The sequence below is a fragment of the Nilaparvata lugens genome, chromosome 12 (genome assembly GCF_014356525.2).
Source record: "Nilaparvata lugens isolate BPH chromosome 12, ASM1435652v1, whole genome shotgun sequence".
In the NCBI taxonomy this organism is placed as follows: Eukaryota; Metazoa; Arthropoda; class Insecta; order Hemiptera; family Delphacidae; genus Nilaparvata; species Nilaparvata lugens.
Genome location: NC_052515.1, coordinates 9656610 through 9682829, shown reverse-complemented (window position 1 = coordinate 9682829; position 26220 = coordinate 9656610). Strand labels below are relative to the sequence as shown.

At 36.3% G+C, this 26220-nt stretch overlaps 1 protein-coding gene across 1 annotated transcript; it reads left to right on the top strand.

The window, feature by feature from the left end:
- Positions 1-130: 130 nt before the first annotated feature.
- On the top strand, positions 131-25840 carry LOC111044411 (coatomer subunit beta). The gene is made up of 17 exons (XM_039438875.1): positions 131-248; positions 589-685; positions 1502-1731; positions 2942-3111; positions 5086-5293; positions 7479-7652; positions 8944-9100; positions 10290-10438; positions 11172-11312; positions 13118-13252; positions 14198-14343; positions 15538-15743; positions 17592-17764; positions 18785-19106; positions 21538-21699; positions 21847-21992; positions 23822-25840. The coding sequence occupies exons 2-17, from the start codon at positions 595-597 to the stop codon at positions 24137-24139; spliced, it is 2928 nt and encodes a 975-aa protein (XP_039294809.1). The 5' UTR covers positions 131-248; positions 589-594; the 3' UTR covers positions 24140-25840.
- Positions 25841-26220: the final 380 nt, after the last annotated feature.

Here is a 26220-nt window from a genome sequence, read left to right as displayed (position 1 = left end):
AAATTATTGATAAAAAGGATTAAATTTATTTTTTTATGAGTTTATTATCTTTATTTTTCAAAACTCTCATGTTTTTCAAAAAGTCCCTTTTATGCCTTCTTGATTACCATGTCACTTCAATGAAGTCCAGCCCCTTTCATTGACAATTGAAATCAGTACGTGTCAGATTACGATTTTATTTGTTAATGTTTTATTAAATATTGCATTCTGTAATTTGTTTTTACCGCTTATTGTCATCAACACATCTAGTAAGTGGATACCTACAAATAAATTATCCTAGTTGCTCTTTTCTATTAAAATTACTTTGCATGTTTACATTTTAGTCTGTGCAGCCTGTACTACATTTGCCGGATTTAAATGTTTTATCTCCTATTCTTTTTCATGTTTCTCCAATGTAGCTCTTAATTAATGAGTTTCTTCCCTACTATCTACCTTATTTCTTGTAAAACATGTGCATAATTTTATTATTCATTATCATTGTTTGATCATTCTGTTTCAATCTGTTCTGCTAGGTTAGAATTACTCAAATTTTCAATTTGCAAAAAAATGTACTTTCATGATGTTTTGACTTTATATTTTTAATTTCAGATCAAGATGACGATGGCAGAGCAGCCTTGCTATACGCTCATCAATTTTCCAACTGATTCAGAGCCTTCAAATGAAATGCAATTAAAATTGGATCTTGGTAAGTTGATGTTTCATCAAATGTACAATGCTCTTGATACTTACTTACGTGATACGTGAAACTTGAAGCTCTCCCACTAAAAGCGCGTTTGCGCCGTGGTCGTCAGGTTAGGCTCAACTCACACTACATCGACTCACATCGTACGACTCCAGTCGAGGATACTCCAGTCTCTGGACCTTACGTCGTTTTTGCTCATTGTCACTACTCCAGTTCCATGCTACTCCATTTCTAACCTAACTTTATTAAAGATATATAATCCAATTCGTCTTTACTTTGCATGTAACTAATTTTATAATAATTATTATGAATATATTAACTTATTCTTTTTATTGTCTCATCTGAAATGTTAAAACATAAGCTTACTTTTATTAAAAATGCAGTGTACTATGCAACTCAAGTCGAGGCTCGACCAACATGTCGCGTCGACTCAGTCTCACAGTCATGAGGTCGCGGTGACTAGAATCGACTGGTCTGAATGTCACCATTTTGATAACACATGCTGCGTTGAGAAGAGACTAGAGTCGCAGTTGAGCTTGAGCCTTATTCATTATAGTAAAGCAAAATTTCCTTTTCATAGTTCTTAATGTCGGTGTGGTCCTGTGGTGAGATTATTTCCCCGTAGTGTCAGTCTGGCTTGTACCGCTGACACACGTGAGTCGTTCCTCCGTCTGGTGTCACAGTGGTGATATCGCTCAGTACAATAAATAGACCAAGTAATATTACAATCTTTCTCGGCAATATTTTCATCCTCAAACATTTTATTAGCATGATGAAACTACTACATTAAAACTAATTTCGCCCGTCTTTTATTTGCAGAATATGGAGACACGAAAACCAAAATTGAAGCTCTGAAACGAACAATCCACATGATTGCCAACGGCGAAAGACTGCCAAACCTGTTGATGATAATTATCAGGTTTGTGCTGCCGTTGCAGGATCACACCATCAAAAAACTGCTGTTGATTTTCTGGGAAATTGTACCTAAAACAACACCCGATGGAAAACTGTTGCAGGAAATGATTCTTGTCTGCGATGCTTACAGAAAGGTATGTTTCAAACTCTACATTTTTCAACATTTTAAAAATGGGGAAAATATGTTTTTCTTGGCAATAAAAATTATGGTACCTAATATTTGATTTAAAATCACTTTTTTTGTTTAAAACTAAGGGCCGGCTTCCGAGCTCGGGATTTGGCTAAGTTCTAGACTTTGAACAGCTGGAGTCAGAAAATTGGCTTCCCGATACGGGGAGTAGTCGCAGTCCACGTTTAAATTGAATTTCGAAAAACTAGAAAGTTGAACTGGAAGGACATCGTTTTAAAACAGTTGAATGTTTCAAGTATCTTGGATCCCTGATCACTATCGAAAATGAAAATAAAATGGAAATTAAAGAGAGATTGAAAGCTGAAAATAGGTCATACTCCAGCCTACAGGAAATTCTTAGATTAAGGCTGTTAAGATGGAGCAGTAAAATTAAAATTTATAGGACAGTGCTGCGACCAGTGGTGATGTATGTTGTGAAACATGGGTGTTGACAAGTTGCGATAAGATGCTGTTGAATCGATGGGAGAGGAAGATCCTAAGAAGAATTCATGGGCCAGTGTTAGAGGCTGATAGGTGGCGACTCACAAAAAATGATGAGCTCCCGAGCAACCAAGTATTGTTACTGAAATTAGAAGAGCTAGAACTCGTGGGATGGACCATGTGAAACGGATGCCGGAAATCTGTAGAGCACGTAAGTCTCTGTATCAGCAACCAGGGGGACAAAGAAAACGAGGCCGACCACGCAAGAGATGATTGGACGACGTGGAGGTAGACCTTGAATCCTTGGGCGTAAGAAGGTGGAGACAGCGAGCACTGGACAGAGATTCATGGAAAAGACTTGTGGAGGAGGCCAAGACTTTTCAAGGGCCGTAGAGTCAATGAGTAGTAGTAGTAGTAGTAGAAAATTGAACACAAAATAGAATAAAGAGAAAATATTGTCAAGTTCCAGCTATTTTGAATTATTTAGGAATGTTTCATTTCGTCAAGGGAAACGTTTCCAATTATAGAAATGATAAAATAAGGATTTTCACAAAGACTACGACTACGCCCCATTTCGGAAAACCAATTTTCTGACTCCAGCTGTTTAAAGTTTAGAACTTAGTTGAATCCCGAGCTCGGAAACCAGCCCTAAATGTTTTCACAAATGATCGTGATTTATTTTATGACTATTTTTTATTTGAAGCCATTTTTTCATAATATTTGCTAAATTTCAGGATCTACAACACCCCAACGAATTTCTTCGAGGATCCACTCTGCGATTCTTATGCAAACTGAAGGAGCCTGAACTTTTGGAGCCTCTGATGCCAGCTATACGCACCTGTTTGGAACACAGGCACTCCTATGTTCGTCGCAACGCTGTGCTTGCTATCTATACTATCTACAGGTGAGTTGAGTAAATTACTTTTTGGTGGTTTCTAACCCACCTGAAACTCTGTACACTCTTGATTATCATCATTAAGAAGTCATGTAATTATTTCAATTGTAAATTGAACTACTTCCTCATTTCTCACTTGTTTGCTGACACTGGTTGATGAAAATAATAATTCTTCACTTGAAGCGAACGCACATATCAGCAGACAGACGGAAAAAACACCAAACGTCCGCACGCAGACATATGGAAACAGACAACTCTGTGTGCGTTGCAACATTCAAACTTCTGGGGAGGGATTTTTTTCTTAGTTTTTATTACATACGTCTGTCTACTACTCTGTGCGTTCCCCTTTTCGCGGTATGATAAGTTCTATCAATGAAGCAGCTTCTCTTTCAATATTTATTTGTGAAAATCATTTATCCATACAAATTAAATAGTATAGTGTCTACATTATGTTTTATTCTATTTCTCTAGTTCACCTTTCCATATATCTCCCTTTGCTTTCTCCATAGGATATACCCTTTATTTCTATATATTTGTATCACTTCTTTATATATTTATCGATATCGATCAATTGGAGTCCTGTTGTCCAAGAACGTTATGGAAAACATAATCACCTTTATTTCTACATATTTATATTGAATCAATTGGTCCTCTTGTTATAAAACATAACATCACCTTTATTTCTACATATTTTCTTCTCTTTAATCCATTGATATCGAATCAATTTTTTTTTAAATGAGTGGCTGTGAGGGTTACATTGTTGAACATAGTGGGGAACAACTTTTGGGATGCAATTATTCTATGGGATGTACTGTACTTATTTTTTGATGCTGTATGATAGCTAATACTTTATTACTTGGGTAACATACATTAAATTGGACATAATATATAATATTAAATATAATAATATATAATACAGCATGCGGGAGACTGAGGAAGACTATCTGCAGATTCAGGATTCTGAGGACACTGGTCGACAAGGGATGTCTAAGAGTTATCTACTTCTCTCTAGCTCAGTCCCTCATGCTGTATGGGATTGTGGGATGGGGAGGTGCAAGCTTCTTGCACATCGAACCGCTCCTCAGGGTACAGAAGCTGATCATGAGGGTCATCAACCAGAAGCCTCCACGCTATTCATCAGACCAGCTATTCAATGAGTTTGACGTGATGGATCCAAGACAGCTTTACTCCAAGGAGATACTATGCAGATTACACAAGAACCCAACAACATTTCAAACCAGAAACCACAACCACAACACCAGATACAGGAATCTTCTCATCACTAGTGTTGCAAGGAAGGCACTATACCAGAGACATTTCAATCATTTAGCACCAAAATTATATAATCTACTTCCTGCAAACTTTAAACAGATTAATCATCCTAGAAAGTTCAAAAAAATAGTACACAATTGGTTGATGAGCAAAGGAAGACAGAACATAGAAAACATTATTTCAAACAACAACTAACCACCTAATGACTTACTAAACACTAACTAATTAATAATATGCACAAAAAAACAACAAAACCTACTCTAGAACATGGTACGCCATAGTGGAGTAGGTCAATTTCCACACAGAAAAAACTAAACAAGTAGAGGACACATTATAAGAATTTTTTGTAACTAACTATTGTATGTAATATTGTAATTTATCTAATTAATATTGTAATTGATGTTGTAGTTTTAGTTTTTTGGGAAATAAACATTTATTTATTTATTTATTTATTTATTTAATATTATATTGGTAATAGAAGTGGAAATATATGAGTAATAGTAATAGTACTAATATATGATTAGACATAGTGAAAATAGTCATTACAAAAAGACTATTAGACACTGAACTTTTTAAAAACTGTGACATTGTACTCTGTATATTGTATATTGTATTTTATTTATAATGAATGTTGTATGTGACCTGGCTTATGTACTGATGTACTTCGGCTCAAATGAAGATTATTGAATCAATTGGTGTTTTGTTGTCCAGGAACTTCGAGTTCCTGATCCCGGACGCCCCGGAGCTGATCGCCAACTTCCTGGAGGGCGAGCAGGACATGTCGTGCAAGCGCAATGCCTTCCTCATGCTGCTGCATGCAGACCAGGACCGGGCCCTCAACTACCTCGCCTCCTGTCTCGATCAGGTCAACTCGTTCGGCGACATCCTACAGCTGGTTATTGTCGAACTCATCTATAAGGTAACATTCGAGAAATCTTAATAGATTGTAATAAGTCCTATTTCTAGGGCACATACTTAATCTGGCTATTATAATAAGTATATACCATACGATAACCACAACGCTATAAACTCATCACGTCCGCTTTTTCTTCTCAATGATAAGTGTAAGGAAGCGCCTCCACCAATTATGTATACAGGCGGTGACACTTTCACTAAATATGTAAAGGTGGAATGAAAAATGATAACAAAAGGAGAACAGAATAACTAGAACTTTAATTATTTGGTATCTTTCGGTAAAATATGGTTGAATATAATGAATATTAATTTTTACTATTCCAAAGAGGTAAAGTATAAATATATATAAACAAACACAATATTAAAATGAAATTAATGGGGAAGCTACTCGCTTGCTGCTAATGGTACAATCTTTGTGGTTATGAAAAATTAAGAAAAAGATCTTATCCAGTAATCACCTACCTTTCGATGATGGCTTCCCCCTTTGGCATTCACTGGTTGAAACGCGACTTTACAGTTAGTATTAAAAAACAAAATTAACTGAACCAATGAATAGGTTCAGAGCCTGTCTCCCTTGATAATACAATTATTTTTAAACTGCTCGATCTGTGACAGAATAACTGTATTATGAAACGGAACAAGTCCAGCCTTTTTCACTGGATCAGCCGGACTTTACTTACAGTCCTAACGAACAAGCTCTGCTCCAAAAGCTAAATTTTGGGTATTAATGTATTAAACTCAGTCGATGCCAAACATGAAAGCCATCTCAAGTACATATTTCTATCTATAGCACAAGCGCACGTTTGTTATTAAAAACAGTGACAAGCTAACGTTAATATTGACAACAAATAAAATAAACAATCTTTCTGTAGATGACAAAAGATTGTTCAAAGACAAAATACTGTTCGTTGAACTTTTAATTTAAAAACTCTAAAATCCTGATCAATATGATATAAATATATGATTAATATGTATGTCCCATATGACCAGGTGATATAAGCCCTTTGCAAAAAGGTACAATAGTGGCGTTCTCTATACCTGGCTATTAGTGGCGGCTAGTTCGACTCTGTCATTGTCTTTGTTGGGATGTGATTACATTGAATACCTATGAGTGCAAGTGCATGTTGAATCTTGCATGAGCCGAAAAACAACATTTTAAAAGTACCATTGAAACCATTGCAAATATTCAATTTACAATACAAACATAAAAACCATCGGAAGACAACTTATATACATAAGCAGTATAATCATTAATACAATCCCCGAACAGTATATTGAATGTGCGAAAAAAACTAAAAAATCAAATGCAATTACTTCTTCTCTCTATGAGATGTTTCTCTTTAAAGTTTACTCTCTGACTTGTTTGCTTGCTTATTCTGCAACCCTTTGTAATTCATCTTGTATTACACTTTTTTTAACACCTGGTCCTATCGGTTTCTTTTTTCCATCCTTTCCTTATTATTATTCTGCATCCCATCCTTTCATATCTACCGTCTATTTACTTCTTCTGATACCTTTTTCACCTTCTCAAGGATTGGAGGTTTTCCTAGTACATGGATACCAATAGTTGGAAAACCCCTTCAATCTTCCATCCTTTTTTTGCACCACTTTCTTTTTATTTTGTTTTATTGTGTATTGTTGTTGTTTGCATGTATTCTTTTTGTTATTCTCTGTATTAAACTTATAAAAAATTGTATGCTGCTGCTCACACTGAACCCAACAATCAAGTGCAAGCTTTCAGTTTGAGTTTTCCTATTGCTCTTCCCAGAAATTGTTTCTCACCTTCACGCTTTGTCATGCACAATCAAGCTTGCACTTGCAAGCATTAAATTTGATCATAACCTAAGAAGAGGTTCGGACGCTTCTAATTCCCCTGTGTGATGGTATTCTGTCACTACTGGCGTCCATTAATGGACCCGGTGCGCAGGAGGCTATAGTTTTTTCTTACTACTCACACTTGGTAAATTCGGTACATACAATGACCGTTTTCACACACACCAATTTCTCGCCGACATGATACCCAGAATGCCCAATTGGGCAATAATTGTCTATATGTCTCATACGTCAACCAAATCGGAGGACATTCTTGATGTCATGTCGACGAGAAATCAGTGTGTGAGGTAACGGCCGATTCTGTTAATTTTTCCAATTATATTCGATTGCTAATCAATGTTCTTGTATATCGACAGGTGTGCCACGCTAACCCGACCGAGCGTTCGCGTTTCATCCGCTGCATCTACAATCTGCTGAACTCTAGCAGTGCCGCTGTGAGGTATGAGGCAGCCGGTACGTTGGTAACACTGAGCAGTGCTCCCACTGCCATCAAGGCAGCCGCTTCCTGCTACATCGATCTCATTGTCAAGGTTGGTATGCTTGCATATAACAATTCAACTCTGTATTCCCATTCCAAATACTTGCTTACATATAAACAAAATTCAAAATTAATGCCACGAAGATACAGAGTATCAGTTCATAAAAAGTGAAATGCGCGTTTTCGTGACGTTCAAGTCTGTAGGCACCTTAACATGAAACATACCTTTATCAATGAACATTTATTTTGAAAAATAGTTCGAGAATGGTAGAGTTTATTCTTTTTCATTTTGTCAATATGAATTTTTGGTTTGCTGGACGGAAAAAGAATGCAATTGACTCTTATGGGAAAGTTCACACATATTCATTATGCTATTAAGTGAACACTCTCGTAAGAATCAATGATATTCATTTTCTGCTAGCAGAGCATAAATTCATTGTAAGGAAGTGCTTCACTCTTCCAATGAAGAATTCATCATCAGAATTCTATTCATCATCATCATCAGTATTCTGCTTCTGGGCAGGTCCATACATGATTCCTCCTTCTCCATTCTTCTCTGTCCTGTGCTATTCTCTTCAGCATGAAGTATTTTCCCTCCTCCCTGACATCATCCACCATCTTCCTCCAGCCCTCCTCTTCCATCTCTCCTCCGCCCCAGCACCCTCCGACCTCCACAGTGCCTCATCAAGTGTCCCAGCCAGTTCCCCTTCCATCTGCTTATCACTGACATAATAAAAAAAAATTTAGTTTTTTATTGTTTCAAAATTTTTAGTTTAGTCATTAGTTTTGAAGTGGAAATTGGACTTTTTGAAGTGAAAGTGAAATCTTAACCTTATTCTTTTTTGAAACGTTTATTTGTTAAAATTTGGGAGAAGACAGTTTTGGGCTATGCCTGTTGTCTTCTCCCAATCATATTATATTTATTATAATTATGATCTGTAATTGCCTATGAAATAAATAAATAATATACCTTTCCTCTCCTACTCTACGCAGTACCTCCTCACCCTATCCATCCAGCTGATCTTTTCCATCCTCCAACACACCCACATTTGGAAGGCCTAAAATCTCTTCTCCTCCTGTCTTCTGAGCGTCCAGGTTTATGTTCCATATAGAGCCATGCTCCACACAAAGCACTTGGCCATCTTCCGCAGTTCCATTTGCATCCTGCTACACACCAGTCTTCTTATCTGGCTGAATGCCTCCTTCGCTCTTGCAATTCTCACTTTTACTTCTTTAGAATTAAAGAATCTTCTATATTTTTCGATCTAATATATTCTATATTCTTAGATATCGATCTAAGAATCGATCACTCTTCTATATTTCTTCATTCGATTTTGTTCTAGGAAAGCGACAACAATGTAAAACTGATTGTTTTGGATCGTTTGATAGCTCTTAAGGAGCACCCGGCTCACGAAAGAGTCCTACAGGATTTGGTGATGGATGTACTGCGTGTGCTAGCTAGTCCCGACCTGGAAGTCAGGAAGAAGACGCTGAATTTAGGTGAGGTTTCGTCAATTTGAATATCCATTTGAATAATTGAATTTATTTTATTGAATTCATCAATTAGAAGAAATAATTATGATTTAATAATAAACAGAAAAGTTTATTCATTCAAAGTAAATATCGGGGCACCGAGCTTCGCTCGTTATTTTTATTTATTAATAAACAGAACACAATTCTCTAAAATGATCGTGTTTATATTTCACAGCTAGCTATACGTCATCTTATGAATTTCGGGGATGCGATACTTTGATTTTTCACATACTCAAACACTCACCTTTTTGCTATCCGCAGACGACGAAAGTCTCAGCTGTTTCAGCCAAGGATGAATTATCCTTTTAATGTCGTTCAGCGAGTTTTCCCAAGGATGAGACCTAGTGCAATCGAATTTTTATATCATAAACCTACTATGTTCCAAATTTCGTGAAAATCGTTAGAGCCGTTTTCGAGAAAATAAATAACCAAATATAAATAAATCACCAGATATAAAAATACAGAAATTGCTGGCTTAATATAATAGGATTATAATATAACAGTTGTTTGTGCATCAAAAGAGTAAGGGCCCTATCAGCTGTTAGCTAATAAGGTCCCATATAACTCAATTCTTTTTGGGACTCAGAAGTTGAGTCGGCCGACCCAGTCGCTCACGGTTAATAAGGCCCTAAAGAGCAGCCTTTCCACTTTGAATTTAGTTGAGAATCAATCGAATTCAATTAGAAATAATAATACAATAGTTATTTGTGAGTCTGGATCTAGTGCAATCTAAACATCCTGAGGTGAAAATTTGGTTGACGCACAAAATTACAATCAATTACATATTCATCAAATAGTTTTTTTGCATCTAGAGACACATAAGTGCAATCTTTTCACCCTGAGGCTAAAATTTGGTTGACGCACAAAATTACAATCAATTACATATTCATCAAATAGTATTTTTTGTGCATAACGATATCAAAGTGAAATCTTTTCACCCTGAGGCTAGAATTTGTTTGGTGACTAAATTTTCAATCAACTACACATTCATCAAATAGGTAGGTTTCGTGCATCTAGAAACTGAAGTGCTATCTTTTCATCCTTACGTGAAACTTTTTTTGACGCAGAAATTTACAATCCATTACATATTAATCAATTGTTAGCAAAAGTGAGAATTTAAATGTAGTTTTCTAATTGATTTCATGTTATTTTGCAGCCATGGAACTGGTTTCATCGCGTAACATTGAAGAGATGGTGCTTGTTCTAAAGAAGGAGGTTTCGAAAACTCACAATGTTGGTGAACATGAAGACACTGGAAAGTATCGACAGCTGTTGGTTAGAACTTTGCATTCCTGCTGCATTAAGGTACTATAAATGTCATTAATTTGCTTTTTTCCACTGTTCCAATCAATTTTGTCTATCATATTTGAGAAAAATTTGTAAAAGGAACCGTTCTGGGCTTTAAACCTGTTGTTCCTTTCCCAATTATTCATTGTTGGAAATGATATTGTAACACTATCAATGTATTAACAAATAAAATGATTATGGTAGTTATGAGTAAAATACTAAATTGAATACTGCTTACTAAAAATGTTTATATTATTTATAATTGTTAATAACATAGAGATAGCATGCCTAAAAGATAGCATAATGCTATATTTTCTTCTACGATATCATTTATTTAGAATAGATTCCATTGCACTCAATTTGATCAAAACATGATTACTGTTCACTAAAAATGTTTATATTATACGGTAATTGTAAATACCATAGAGATAGCATACCTAAAAGATAGCATAATGCTATATTTTCTCAATGATACCATATAGTTAGAATAGATTCCATTACAGTCAATTTGATCAAATATTTAATTGATTTTACACAGCTATCATGACAATATCTAAATCTTTCTAAATTTTTTTCATTATAATAATAATATCGAGTGACCTGGCTGGCTCTGGTCTGGTGTCAGAGTTTTAAGGTCACAACTGATCAATTTCAGGGCCTCTCACATGACCTAAAGACTGCTTTTAAGCAGCCGAGAACGACGGCTTAAGCTGTCACTCTATTTTTTTCTGAATCTGATTGTTTTGTTTAGTTTCCAGACGTGGCTGCAGCAGTTATCCCAGTTCTGATGGAATTCTTGTCGGACACCAATGAAATGGCCGCCTCTGATGTGTTGGTATTTGTGAGGGAAGCTATCCAGAAGTTTGATCCGTTGAGACCACAAATCATTGAAGTAAGTTCGCTTTTCTCATCTAATATTCAAAGTTAGTTTGAGATTTAAAATTGAAGATTTAGTGTCGGTTGCACAAAAGCCGGTTGAATTTTAATCTTGATTTTCTTACGAGCCTTCTTTTATAAAAAAAAACTATTGAAATTTAACCGGCCTTTGTGCAACCAGGCCTGAGAGATTCAGTTGCTACCTCAGTGTCATCCTTATTTAAAGAGTTTGACAAATTTACGACAGAACTTGAGTTAGTGGCCTAGGCCCGACTTAACATTAAACACTGGTAAGCCTTTTGAATGCTTGCTACCATCGGACTCCCCTATCAGTGCGTATTAATGTATCAATCTGTAAGTATCAGTCCTATAAGTATCAATGCGATTGATGATAATAAGCCAATGTAAGTAAATACCAATAGAAATCGATGATAATAGGCTACGACAATATTGATAGAGATCAATGATAGTAAAAATTGTGTAACATCTGATGCTACTATTCTTCAATAAATAAGTTGAGTAGAGCTGGATTCCCACACAACAGTGAGAATATAATTCCCTTAAGTTCTAATGGGATTATTCATACTCGTTCGGCCGGACTGAGTGTGAATAGTCCAATTAGAACTCATGGGAATTATATTTTCACTGTTGTGTAAGAACTCCGCTTAATGGCCGGGCCACCGAGCCCGGTTGTGTGACGGACATACTACGGCGAGTGAGAAAACAAATGCTTTCAAACGTGTAGGGACACATACTACCGCACCGCGTCAGCACCGTCACCGTGTTTGTGGCCCGAGCCGTGTCCGCGCCGTCACCGACTAGCTCAGTTTACTTTTTGACGGAGATCGTTTAACATAGACAGTGAAAAACTTATTGATGAGATACGGAATTTTCCAGTTTTTTATGATCAAAGTGATGAGAAATATGTTTGAACGGAAAATAAGTTCAACCAAAAGTAAAAGTATAACCAAATAATAAGTCAACCCAAAGGTATGGTAGACATAATATAATTAATAATAAAATAAACAACAAAAAGTATAAAAGAAGGAACACGTGACTGTGTCTTAATTTTTTAATTTAAAACTAATCACGTTTAGATACATAAGACAGAAGATAACAATTTAATTGCTGATATATATTTCCGATACATGACTGATTGTGGTATTGTTATGTACCGAAATATATACCAGCACTATGATTCTTAATCGTCTACAGGTAATTAGTTTAAAATTGAGAAATATAAATTTAAATCGGATGTAACAAGCTTTAATAGTGTTATATTATTAACAATAGTTTAACACATTTAGAAATCAGACCACAGTAGCACTACAGAACTGAGACACTGCTGCCGCTCGGCTGTCACGCGGAAATGTGTGTTCTCCTACCATCATCACCGTGTCGCGTACGTAGCTCGGCCTTACCTCGGCACGGACTCGGTGCGGTTATATGTGTCCCGAGCTTAATTGTGACATTTTCAAGTTTTTTATTCATGACAGTATTTTACTTATTGCATAAGTAATACCACTCATTTTGTGCTGTTAATGATATTTCTATTCAAAACTGTACAGTGTTTTGTTCGGAATAAAGTCAATTCAACTCATTTCTCTATTTCCGGAGGTTAAGTGTAAGAGAGGGCCGGCTGCGCTCTAACTTTGCCCTCCTAGGTCAAAATAAAGGCAGCGATTCTATTCTCTATTGTATTGTTATACTAATGCTAGTATAGGTCAATTTCATTGGATAATAAGAACGTGTAGAAAATAACTTCCTCCATTATTTTCTGAGCCTATTTATACTAATTTGTAACATTTTTGTTGATTACAGTGCCTGCTAGAATCGTTTGCAACTATAAAGTCGGTGAAAGTACACCGAGCTGCTCTGTGGATATTGGGAGAGTATACCACTTCGGCTGAGGATATACAGGCTGTTATGGTACAGATTCGGCAAACTCTTGGAGAGGTAAGTTGATTAAACTAAGTAGATTAATTAGAGAAAACAGGCTTTAGCCCTGAATATCGTCGTTTCCGAAATTTAGTCGATACAATTTTCTATAGTGGGGTTCCACGTTATAATGGTAGTGATTGTTTAGCAATGATATAGCTATCCTTGTCTATCATTCAACAAATTAATAAAGTGTGCAATTGAAGAATTTTGAAGTGACACATAACCTCTAGCTACATTTGGACTGTTGTAAAAATTTGAATTGGAACTGTTTTGGGCGTAAGTTAGCCTGTGGTACTTTTCTTTAGGTTGTATAATTCTGAATGCTTGAATAAATAAACAAAGCGGATAGCGCTATCTCTTTCTCGCTTTGCTCTGTTGCCAGAACGTCTTTTAACAATGTATAATTAAAAATTAATTATCAAAATATTTCATCTTAATAATTATGAAAATTCATAATGCAATTATTTTTGAAAAATATAACTTCTTGCTTAATAAAATATAATTTATTATTTTAAACGAGAATGAACAGTTAATATGACACCAATAAGCCTGTATCAGCTACCGTCTATAGAAGGCATTGTCAAGACTGAGGATCGGCAACGTTGCTCTCGTATCTTTCTTCACTGCCCTTATAACGTGAGCACTTATAAATAGAGCAATGTTCATTGTTCAATGTTCACTAAGGTGAATTAAACTTTATTATTCTTAATTTCATTCTTTCACATTAATCTTCTCCTCTCTATTTACTTAAATTCTATTCTATTTGTAGTGATCTTCTTCCTCTCTTCGCCCTCAGATTTCGATAGTTGATTACGTTAAATAACATTCTAGAGCAATGCTATATGTATTTAACTGAATTCTCTATTACTCTTAATTTCATTCTCTCACAGTAATCTTCTCTTTTCTATTGCTTTCAATTTTAATTTCATTAATAGTATATTTTTCTCTGTTTTTCGTCAGATTCCGATAGTTGATGACGAGCTGAGAAAGGCGAGTGGCGAGAAAGGAGAAGAAGAATCAGGTTTGAGTGGGGGATCCACCGCTGGCCCCAAGCTTGTCACTTCCGATGGAACATACGCCTCGCAGTCAGCTTTCAATACCACTCTGTAAGTAATCTAGGGTAGTTCGAATTCCATCTAAAGCTGTAGGTCCACTCATGTCTTATCGTCATTCTTCCCATCATCCACGCATAAGCTTAGAGTTTATGTGGGTGTATAACCTTCAGCAAAAAATAAAAATGTTCAAAAATTTCACATCAATCTTTTTAAATTATTTTAGAGAAAAGATATGCTATATTTTATCTATGACTAGCCGGCAGGCTCGCTTCGCTCGCCTTATCCGTCTGGCCAGGGGGCGGAGAAATGTAGAAAAGTGCTTTGAAAACTCAATGAAAAACTTGGGGAAAGGAACCCTCTGGAAAACGTTGGGGAACGCTTGGAAAACGCTGTGAAAGCGCCTATATTGGGCGTATCTTTTGCGTAATTTTGAATTTATCTTAAGACAAAAATTTCTAGACCCTAACTGTACCAAGTTTGAACATTTTCATCTAGTTTATCATATCATCATCCAATCATCTGTACTCATCAACAGACTCGCTTGGCTCGCCTGCATTATTTATTTGAACTTGCTTCCTCCCGTCAAATACAGATTTTTTGCCTATATCGGGCGTATTTTTGTCTTAATTTTCTCTCAATTAGTTCTTGAAAAAATGTGAGAAAACGCAGAAAAAAGCCGCTAGGGAACGCAAAGAAAACTCATCAAAACCGCCCATCTTGGGCGTATCTTTGGCGTAATTCGGAAGTTCTCTAAAGACAAAATTTCTACACCCTTGCTGAACCTCTGTACCAAATCTGAACATGATCTGTCGATTAGTTCTTGAGAAGGCCTAGAAAACGCAGGAAAAACGCTCAAAAACCGTCGATCTTGAGCGGAACTTAGACGGAACTTGAAATACAACATTTTTATACCTCAGCTGAGCCTGTATACCAAGTTCGAACATTTTATGCCAATCAGGTCTAGAAAAAGTTGAGAAAACGCTGGAAAAACGCAGATTTTGGGCGTATCTTTGGATTTTTTAAAAAATCTGTTCTTATTCCGCCTGTAGATGGTCAACTGAAGAAACCTGCCAAATTTGAACGTATTTGGTCCAGTATAGATTTTTAGTTCTTTTGATTACGAATGAGTGAGTGAATAAATCAGTGCCATTTCGCTTTTTCTATATATTTATTTATTTATATAAATGTTATTTATTTATATATTATGTTTAGCTATTGTTGTTTTATAATTTATCTTGTTTTCAGGACATCAAAGAAAGGCGAGGCAGCCCGCCCGCCGTTGCGGCAATACCTGATGGATGGCGACTTCTTCATAGGCGCCGCCCTAGGCACCACCCTGGCCAAGCTGGCCCTACGCCACATGGCACTCGTTGCCGACCCTGTGCGACAGAACCGCTTCAACTCCGAAGCCATGCTCATTATCACCTCTATACTCAATCTGGGCAGATCTGGTCAGTGGTTTGTTTCAGTTTTCATCTTTGTTTTAAATAGGACCGCATTAATTCACACAGCCATTATTTTTATGTCTCTCTTTCTTCTTCTCCTTCTCCTTTTTCTTGTCCTTCTGTCTTCTGCTGTCTTTGTTCTTCTTCCCATAATCATCATCCTCCTTCTTCTCATATCCTCCTACTCTTCTACCTCCTCCTCATAGTCACTAATTTTCCACATTCCTCTTTACTCCTCCATCGTCTCCTAGTACTCTCCTCCTCCTCCTCCTCCACAACTTTTTAATCATAATTTTCATTCAATAGCTCTTACAGATATAACCTGCATCTCCTGTAATAGAAATCTATTCTGATATAAAATATAGCCTATATTTTAATTCTGCTCTCAAATGCACTTACAATCAGTATCATTGGGGAAAAAAGGGTGAATAACAATGTGAAGAAGGAGTGGAAAATGAATACGTGGAGACCCGAAGAGGAGAAGAATGAAGAGGAGGCGAGAATTACGATTACCACGGGCGAAGGAGAAGGAGGAGACTGAGGAGGAGGAGGAGAAGAAGAAGGAGAAGAGGAAGAAGAGGTAGAAGAAGAAGAAGTAGAAGAAAAGGAGGCGAAGGAAGTGAATTACGAGTAGTAGAGGGAGGAGGAGAAGGAGGCGAAAGAAGAGGAGGAGAGAGAAGAGCAGGTGAGAATTACGATTACTACGTGGAGAAGGAGAAGTAGGTGATAGAAGAGGAGGAGAAGAAAAAAGGAGGCGAAGTAAGTGATTTACTAGTAGTAGTGGGAGGAGGAGGAGGGGAAGAAGCGAAAGAATCATTTGTCAATGATTAATTAGTAAATTTTCATAATGGAATATTTTGTGCTACAATGTGCTTTCATGAACACTGGAACATAATTGGATTTTATTATAAAACATAACTATGTAATTGAATTGTTTTGCAAAGACTTAATTATGAATTTATTGATATTTTACTGTTCGATTTAGTCAAAGTGTTGATTTTCGAACATTTGGATGCCAATTTAGGGCTGGTTTCCGAGCTCGGGATTTAGCTAAGTTCTAGACTTCAAACAGCTGGAGTCAGAAAAGTGGCTTTCTAAAACGGAGTGTAGTCACAGTCCACGTTTGAATTGAATTTCGAAAAACAAGAAAATTGAACACAAAATAAAATAAAGAGAAAAGTGTAAAGTTTAAGCTATATTGAGTTATTTAGGAATGTTTCTATATTCGTCAAGGAAAAACTTTTTCAATTATAGAAATGAGAAAATGAATATTATCATTAAAACTGCAACTACGCCCCGTTTCGGAAAGCCAATTTTCTGACTTCAGCTCTTTAAAGTCTGGAGCTTAGCTAAATCCCGAGCTCGGAAACCGGCCCTAATTGACAATACAATTTTGTAATAGCCTAAGAATTGTGTGAATTTTGTGAATGTCACTGTGTAAATATTACAATTCTTTTGATGTTTGCATGTCTTTATCTATCTTTTTCATCAATTTGTGTATGTTTGCGTGTAGTTTTGCCGAGCAAAGCAATGACAAACAACGACGGAGATCGGCTGTTCTTTTGTATCACTTTTTCTGTCTTTTTTTATAAAATTCTCTATTAAAAATGAAATTTTGTGATAGCCTAAGAATATTGTGTGAATGTCACATAGCCTAAGAATATTGTGTGAATGTCACATAGCCTAAGAATATTGTGTGAATGTCACAAAGCCTAAGAATATTGTGTGAATGTCACATAGCCTAAGAATATTATGTGAATGTCACATGTGTAAATATTAAAATTTTTTGTATGTTTGCATGCCTTTTTACCTTAATCTGTCTTTTTCTATCAATTTGTGTATGTTTGCGTGTAGGTTTGCCGAGCAAAGCGATGACAAACGACGACGGCGATCGGCTGCTGGTGTGCTTGCGCGTGCTTGCGACACCCGACTGCCCGCTGGTCAGCCAAATATTCACCCACAACTGTCGCGAGGCCCTTTCAGCCATGCTTGCTGCCAACACTGAGGAGGACGCTAACACTCAGAAGGTACATGTTATGACTATAGTGAGGTCTACGTTATAATTGCAGTGGTTGATTAGCAATGGTATTGCTATCCTTGTCTGTCATTCAATAAAGCGGATAGCGCTATCTCTTTCTCGCTTTGCTCTTTTGCCAGATCGTCTTTTAACAATGTAGAATTAATAATTAATTAACAAAATATATCATCGTATGTCAATTCATTATAAAATTATTGAAAAATATAATTTATTGCTTAATAAAATATAATTATTTTAAACGAGAATGAACAGTTAATATTAAATTAATAAACCTGTATCAGGTACCGTCTATAGAAGGCATTGATAAGACAGAGGTTCGGCAACGTTGTTCTCCTATCTTTCTCCACTGCCATTATAACGTGGACCACACATAGATTCTGTTGAATGGTTCTCAGTACTAGCATAGAGAAACAATAGCGTAAGTAGATATGCCATGGTATAGGGCGTTTATGTCGCAACTCTTACTGTTATCTCAAGCTGATAGTCCACGTAGTTCTTTCCTGTGAAGCTTTATGACGCTGGTAGTCTCTCATATTGTGCCGTTCATACACTCTTGCCCGGTCAAAACAGTAAAAATCTACAATAATCGACAGTAATCGGCTTGAGATGACAGTAAAAGTTGTGACATAAACGCCCTATACCATGGGATATCTACTTATGCTATTGTTTCTCTATGGTACTAGTCCACAGATTATAGTCGAGGACTATATTGCAGTTTTAGAAAAATTATTATTTGTAATTCGAGCATAAATCGTCTTTATTGCTTTCAAGAAACTAAATCTTGAAGAATTTAAGATAGGTCTATAACCATCCTCGGTAAATTAAGAATCTAAGTTTTATGCAAAATTTCAAGATGATCAGTTGAGTAGTTCAGACGTGATAATGCTTCATTCGTGAATTTCCTATCCCATACGTTTATAAGCCAGTTCTCTACTTTATTATCTTATAAATTATCTATTCTATTTTTCAGTCTGATTAACATTAATTTCTGTGGTTGTTTTGTGTGTAGGCCAAAGAAAAACCAGGCCTCCGCGTCCAGGCAGACGACCCAATCGCCTTCCTGCAGTTGTCATCTCGCGGTGGAGAGGGGGGCGCTGGGACAGGGGCCGCTGAGAACGTGTTCGAAGCCAGCCTCAGCCAGGCGGTGATCGGGGGTGCAGGGGGCACGGGAGCAGGGGGCATTCTGATGGGGACCCCCCATCCGCTCGCATCCACCAAACTCAACAAGGTCACTCAGTTGACCGGATTCTCCGACCCGGTCTATGCCGAAGCCTATGTGCATGTCAACCAGTACGATATTGTGTTGGATGTGCTGATCGTCAATCAGACTGGTGAGTTGAGGATGTCACCTAAATTACCCATTTATCATACGAGTATTTGTCGAAGTCGATTCCCCGGTTCGATTCTAGATTTGTCAAAAATTATTACATAATTCACGTAATATACGTAAATAGTGGTAATCATGGCTCACTACAATTATTTGAAAAATCAGTTGAATTGGTCAGATATTAGTATCTAAAGGTGCGTACAGATTTATGCGCCGCGAACATGAGCAATTCACTTTTAATCAGCTAATGCCAAGCTTTTTATATCTATATCTTATACCGTTTCTGTAAAAATACAGATATAGTCAGCTGATTAAAAGTGAATTGCTCATGTTCGCGGCGCTTATATCTGTACGCATCTTAAGGTGATAGATGAGATAATTAAAAAGACAATGCCTGCCGGCAGGATGCGAACCTACGACCAGGCAACGCTAGCTGACTCAAGGTAAAACCCTGTCTGACCACTACCTCCGTAAACAAAGCTATAGTGCATTCTAGTGACGTCAGCACAGGTAGGGCTCCTACACCAATAAAAGTAATAGCTTTTATAGATCAGCTGAGATCAACGAATTTTTATTGGTGTAGGAGCCCTACCTGTGCTGACGTCACACGAATGCATTACGGCCTTGTTTACGGAGGTAGTAATCTGACACTGGATGGCAAATCGAAATATGTCGTAGATTGCAAACTTAGTTGATTTTTAGTTCAGTTTCACTTGAACAAATGCATTTTCCAATTTATTTCCATCTGTAGATTGGCTGGCCGCTGAGACTTCGTATAAAATGAGCACTGCTATCCTGAGATTGTCAGTTTGGTGTTAGGGTAAGCATTCATGTCTGGCAATTAGGAGGTACCGGGTTCTATTCCCGGGCTGGCAAATAATTTTTGAATAGTAGCGCTCGTCTAGCTTTTTAACCTGTCAATATTTCCGGTAGCAGAAGTCTTTGGGGTGATTTACAGCATTTTATTAGGTTTTTCATTTGATAATAATTATTATCAATTTGTAAAAACAATATAAAAACTTTTAGTACCATTTTATTAAAAACTTGAAAATGACCAATGGTCGAAACTAGTCGTTAAATATTATAAAGTTTTTCATAAAGTGTACTAAATACAAGATTTTATATTGTTTTTATAATTTGAATGAAGTAACCCATATATAAGTGAAGTGATTTTATCAATTTGTGTCTAGTTTTTCATTTGCTATACAACAATTCTAATTACTCTTGTTTCAGTCTGTGTTTTGTTTCAACATTTCCGACGAAGTTAGGGCGATGACGGGATGAATGATAATACAAACGGTTCAATTTATGATTATTTCATGAATGCAGCAATTATTAATGATGAGGGTTTTCTGAACATTCTGTAGTATGTCAGTGTAGAACATTTCTGCAAGTATTTTAAGCCTAGGTGATGAAGAGGGGATGAATCATAATACAATAATGTTTCCATTCATGAATTTCCATTCATGATGAATTCATGAATTCAACGAAGGTACATAAAAGAATGCATAATTGGTTGGTGAATTCTTATATGTAAGAAAATAATTCTCATTGAATGAAAAAGACTAAGAAATTGTCAAAAACCACAGATTTATTGATACTTAGAAAGACCGGTTTCGGTTATTACACCATTGTCAATCTCTGATAAACTAAAACTAAATACAAGAGCAGCAGAATTTATACTAGTAGGCGAGTACTGCTATTGGTCAAGGGCATGAACGCCTGCCATTGGCCCAGCTAGACAGTCTCCTCCTACTCATCGGTGTGACAAAATGGTGGCTTAAGCAACAGAATCACCATACAAATTGTAAGCATACTTTTGTCAATAGTTTTTCCATTTACATATTTGTTTTATTATCTTTCACACTTGTTTTCTTGGTTCTTATTTTGTACTGGAAGTTAATTTTGTTATCATGGCGATTCTGTTGCTTAAGCCGCTATTTTGTCACACCGTTGAGTGGGAGGAGACTGTCTAGCTGAGCCAATGGCAGGCGTTCATGCCCTTGACCAATAGCAGTACTCGCCTACTAGTATAAATTCTGCTGCTCTTGTATTTAGTTTTAGTTTATCAGAGATTGACAATGGTTTAATAACCGAAACCGATCTTTCTAAGTATCAATAAATTTGTGGTTTTTGGCAATTTATTAGTCTTTTTCATTCAATATGAATAATTACCACAATATCAACTTCTCAACTACACAAAAAGTGAAAATAATTCTCCAAGAAAATATAGGAAAAACCTTCAGACAGCCTTCAGGTTCTCTCGGCAAATTCTGGTTTACTATTTTGAGTGCGCTTCTTCTATGATTGAAGATTAAGGTCTCTTGAACATTTCGAACTACGATCTATTAATAAACAGTTGTTTATCATTGAATCAATAAATAAATTAATAAATAAACTAACTTTTGTAATTCAAGCAATTTTTTATGTTTTAGGCGATACCCTGCAAAACTGCACACTGGAATTGGCCACCCTGGGTGACCTAAAGCTGGTGGAGAAACCGCAGCCATGTGTGTTGGCGCCTCATGACTTCTGCAACATAAAGGCCAATGTCAAAGTCGCCTCCACCGAGAACGGCATCATTTTCGGCAACATCGGTCAGTCTATTTTCTTCTCTGTCTTTCTACAAGAGTATTCCAATAAACTCATCCATTTTCTTATAAAGTAATGCTACTTTCTGAAGGAAATCTCTCTGCACGAAACTCAATTATTTTAATAATTGTGGATTTGTTTTTGATTGACAGTGTACGACGTGAGCGGGGCGGCTTCAGACCGTGTGGTGGTGGTGCTGAATGACATCCACATCGACATCATGGATTACATCGTGCCAGCCACATGCACCGACACTGAATTCAGGCAGATGTGGGCCGAGTTCGAATGGGAAAACAAGGTAACAATGCACATTCTTCATCCTAATATTCATTTTGATTAAACCAGAATTGCTCGTAAAAATGGGATTTTACCTTTACAATGACAGATAAGTCGTTTTAAGATATGACGTGTTAAGTCGAAAAAGACTTGAAAAAGAGAAATCGGCATTATTAGAAAAATAGTTTTAGTGCCGGTTGCACAAAAGCCGGTTAAATTTTAACCGTGATTAATTCCTCGAGAACCAATCAGAAAAGGCCTTTTTTTAAGACGGCTTGTCTGATTGGTTCTCGTGGAATTAATCACGATTAAAATTTAACCGGCTTTTGTGCAACCGGCACTAAAACTATTCTTTCTAATAATGCCGATTTCTCTGTTTTCTTAGGTTTCAATAAAAGTAATTATAAAATCAATATAGTATTATTTGAAAGAGCCAATCCTTCACAATACTTTCAACTATTTTCGACTCTGAAGTGTTCCGTTTTCATATTTTCAACCATTACAACTCCACTATCATTTACAATTTTAAAAGGTTTCTTTTTATCTAAAATTTTCCGATAAATATTACTGACTAAAAGTTAGTAACTGTATTAGGTATAGGTCTATTACATGGAATAGCTTAGTTAATCTATTGAGACAAATGTTACCAGGATGAAGCCTAATGTAACACAGACTTACACAGTACTTCATAACATATTACAATTAAATTTTAAATTAAAATAACAAAAGCAGTAACTTCAAACTATAAAATATAATAGTTTATTAGAAAGTAATGATTATTGATAGAAAATGAAAGAAAATAATGATAAAAATAGAATACGAATACAGGGTCTGATAACTGCTCAGGCACAATGTTTTTGTCTATTAGCGTTAATTGAATATCTTCGGTTCATGTTGCCAATGCTGAAATCTTCAAGTGAAATAGTTAATAAATAGCATACTATAATTATTATGTATCCAAACTAAAAACTTGAATGCGATTTTCTCAAAACACAATTTTGCTCTATGTGCACTTTTTCCGTATACCGCCTCAATTAATAATTATTATGTATCCATTAGCACGAGATGAATTGCAATTTCATCGTTATTTCCATTATAAAGGGTAGTGATTGCATTACCTGTTTCCACATCCCCGTCATAACTACAAGTCCTCCTCCACATCCTTCTCCTCCTCCTCTTTCTCTCGTTATTCCCGACTACTCCTACAATCCCTCCTCTTTCTCGGCTGATGGCTTCGGCTAAACCTAAGGAGCTTTTTTTTTACTTTTTCGAAAGAGAACATATTATGTTATCCGAATTCATTTTCCAAACGAGGTGTTTTTGTGAATGAGGTTTCATTTTCTCTTTTTGTATTATTTGAATTATGTTAATAAAGTTCTATTCTATTTTATTTCCTCCTCTTTCTCATCTCTCTTCAATCCTGGTAGAGAGTTAGTGGGGAGGATATTTTTAATATTCTTTCCGAAGAATGGACATTGATATATCCAAAGCTCCGCCAATTTATGTAGATGCATAACAATATAATTATCTATAGTTATTATATTACAAATAGCTTTTTCATATCATATACAGTTCAATAATTATTTTCTTAGTCTATATTATGTAAATTCATCTATAATTTTGCTGTATTGTAAGCTATTGTATATAAGTGTATAAGCCAATATATATTGTAATCTACATAAATAAAGTACTCAATCCATCAATCAATCAATCAATCCTTTCCTGGATTATGAACCGCAACATCAATTTCAAAAACCACCTTCACATCATCCACACCAAAATCTTTGTTTTGTAGCAATATTAAATTTGTTGCACCATAATTCTAATTCCTCTTGTTTCCATTTTGTGCAGGTCTCAGTGAACACAAAACTGACCGACCTTCACGAGTACCTACAACACCTGTTGCGCAGCACCAACATGAAATGCCTGACACCAATGAAGGCACTGTCGGGCCAGTGCGGCTTCATGGCTGCCAACATGTACGCGCGCTCCATCTTCGGCGAGGATGCGTTGGCCAACCTGAGCATCGAGAAGCCGCTGAGTAGCCGCCCTGACGCCCCCGTTCAGGGCCACATCCGCATCAGGGCCAAGAGTCAGGGCATGGCCCTCAGTCTCGGTGACAAGATCAATATCACACAGGCTAGTGGCGCGGGTGACAAGTCTCAGTAGAACGGGTCCGAATTTCGAGATGTAATCAAGCTAATTGTGAATCTACTAAAGATTATATAGATTGATTTCTAAATGTTGAGAAATATTCAATTTTTCACTGATATATAGATTGCTTTACTAGAGAAAGTTGAGTAAATTGTTTATTGGTAGTTACTGAGTGCCGGTTGCACAAAAGCCGGTTAAATTTTAACCGTGATTAATTCCACGAGAACCAATCAGAGAAGCCGTGTTTTCTGAAAGGCCTTCTCCGATTGGTTTAGTGAAATTAATCACGGTTAAAATTTAACCGGCTTTTGAGAACCAGAGAGGTATTTTCTTAAAGGCCTTCTCTGATTGGTTTCGTGAAATTAATCACGGTTAAAATTTAACCGGCTTTTGAGAACCAATCAGAGAGGTATCTTCTAAAAGCTCTGATTGGTTTAGTTAAATTAATCACGGTTAAAATTTAACCGGCTTTGTGCAACCGGGCATCAGTGTTGTATGACAAGTCTTAGTAGAATGGTTCCGATATGGATGGATGTTGAGGAATTTTCAAATTACTTGTGAAGGGGAGATAAATATCGAGAAATATTCAATTTTCTTCTTTAATATACTTTGATTTATTATAAATGATGTAGATTGATTTATTTAGGACCGGTTTCCGAGCTCGGGATTTAGCTAAGTTCTAGACTTTGAATAGCTGGAGTCAGAAAATTGACTTTCCGAGACGGGGCATAGTCGTAGCCCACGTTTAAATTAAATTTCGAAAAACTAGAAAGTTGAACACAAAATAAAAGAAAGAGAAAATAGTGTAAAGTTTCAGATATTTTGAATTACTTTGTAATGTTTCATTTCGTCAAGGTAAAACGTTTCCAATTATAGAAATAATAATAATAATTTCTCTGGTTGCCAATGAATTGCAACCAGAGGAGTTTATTGACAAAACATTTATACATAATTGTTATATTATACATACAAAATTGCTAATACTAAACTTAGTTCTAATTATGATACCCCACTATAATAATATGTGTCGGGGTGATCATAATATTCTTTTCTAGAACATGTATAAAAAATGTAATTAGTAATTTTAGTTATAAAGGTTTGTTAGTTATTAAATGAGAAAATGAAGATTATCATAAAAACTACGACCATGCCCCGTTTCGGAAAGCAAATTTTCTGACTCCAGCTGTTTAAAGTCTAGAACTTGGCTAAATCCTAAGCTCGGAAACTGACCCTTACTAGAGAAAGTTGAGTAAATTGTTTATTGGTAGTTACTCGATGTTGTATGCATCATAAAATAATAGCTGGATTTAAAGCTCTGTACAGACTTATACCATAGAGAAACAATAGCATAACTAGATATCCCATGGTATAAGGCGTATATGTCGCAACGTTTACTGTTTCAAGCCCATGTGCTCATGTAATTCTTTCCCTTGAAGCTGTGTGACACTGGTAGTCTCTCATACTGTGCCGTTCATACACTCTCACCCCAACAAAACAGTAAAATTCGACAATAGTCAACAGTAATCGGCTTGAGATAACAGTAAAGGTTGCGACATAAACGCTCTATATCATGGGATATCTACTCACGCTATTGTTTCTCTATGCTTATACGCCACGAAAACACGCCATACGATTTTCATCAGCTGAAGATATGCTTATTTCATAAGTGTATTCAGCATATAAATACACTATTAGTTCTGTGAACAGTAGTCCTCATGCACTTATAAACCACAGTCTCCTCGAATACTGTCCATCAGAGTAAATTCTGTCCTTTCGAGTCGTGTCGGTGTGGAAACGGCTGGCTGATTTGGCTGATTGTGTTGACGAATCGGCAATACCAATCATCTGCTGTAAACAACTATCATCGAAAGCTAATTTCACTCAAGACATGAGTGATCCGTGTTCTAGTGGATAGAGTGCTTGCGTAACAGTAACAGCATAGAGATCCCGGGTTCAAACCAAAAGTTTTTTTAACCAGATTACTCCCGTGTTATCGGATGGGCACGTACTAAAATATGCCAATACTAAAGCCATACGAATATACATTGACGCGCAATAAAAAAAAGGACATTCCTGTCAAATTTCATGAAAATCTA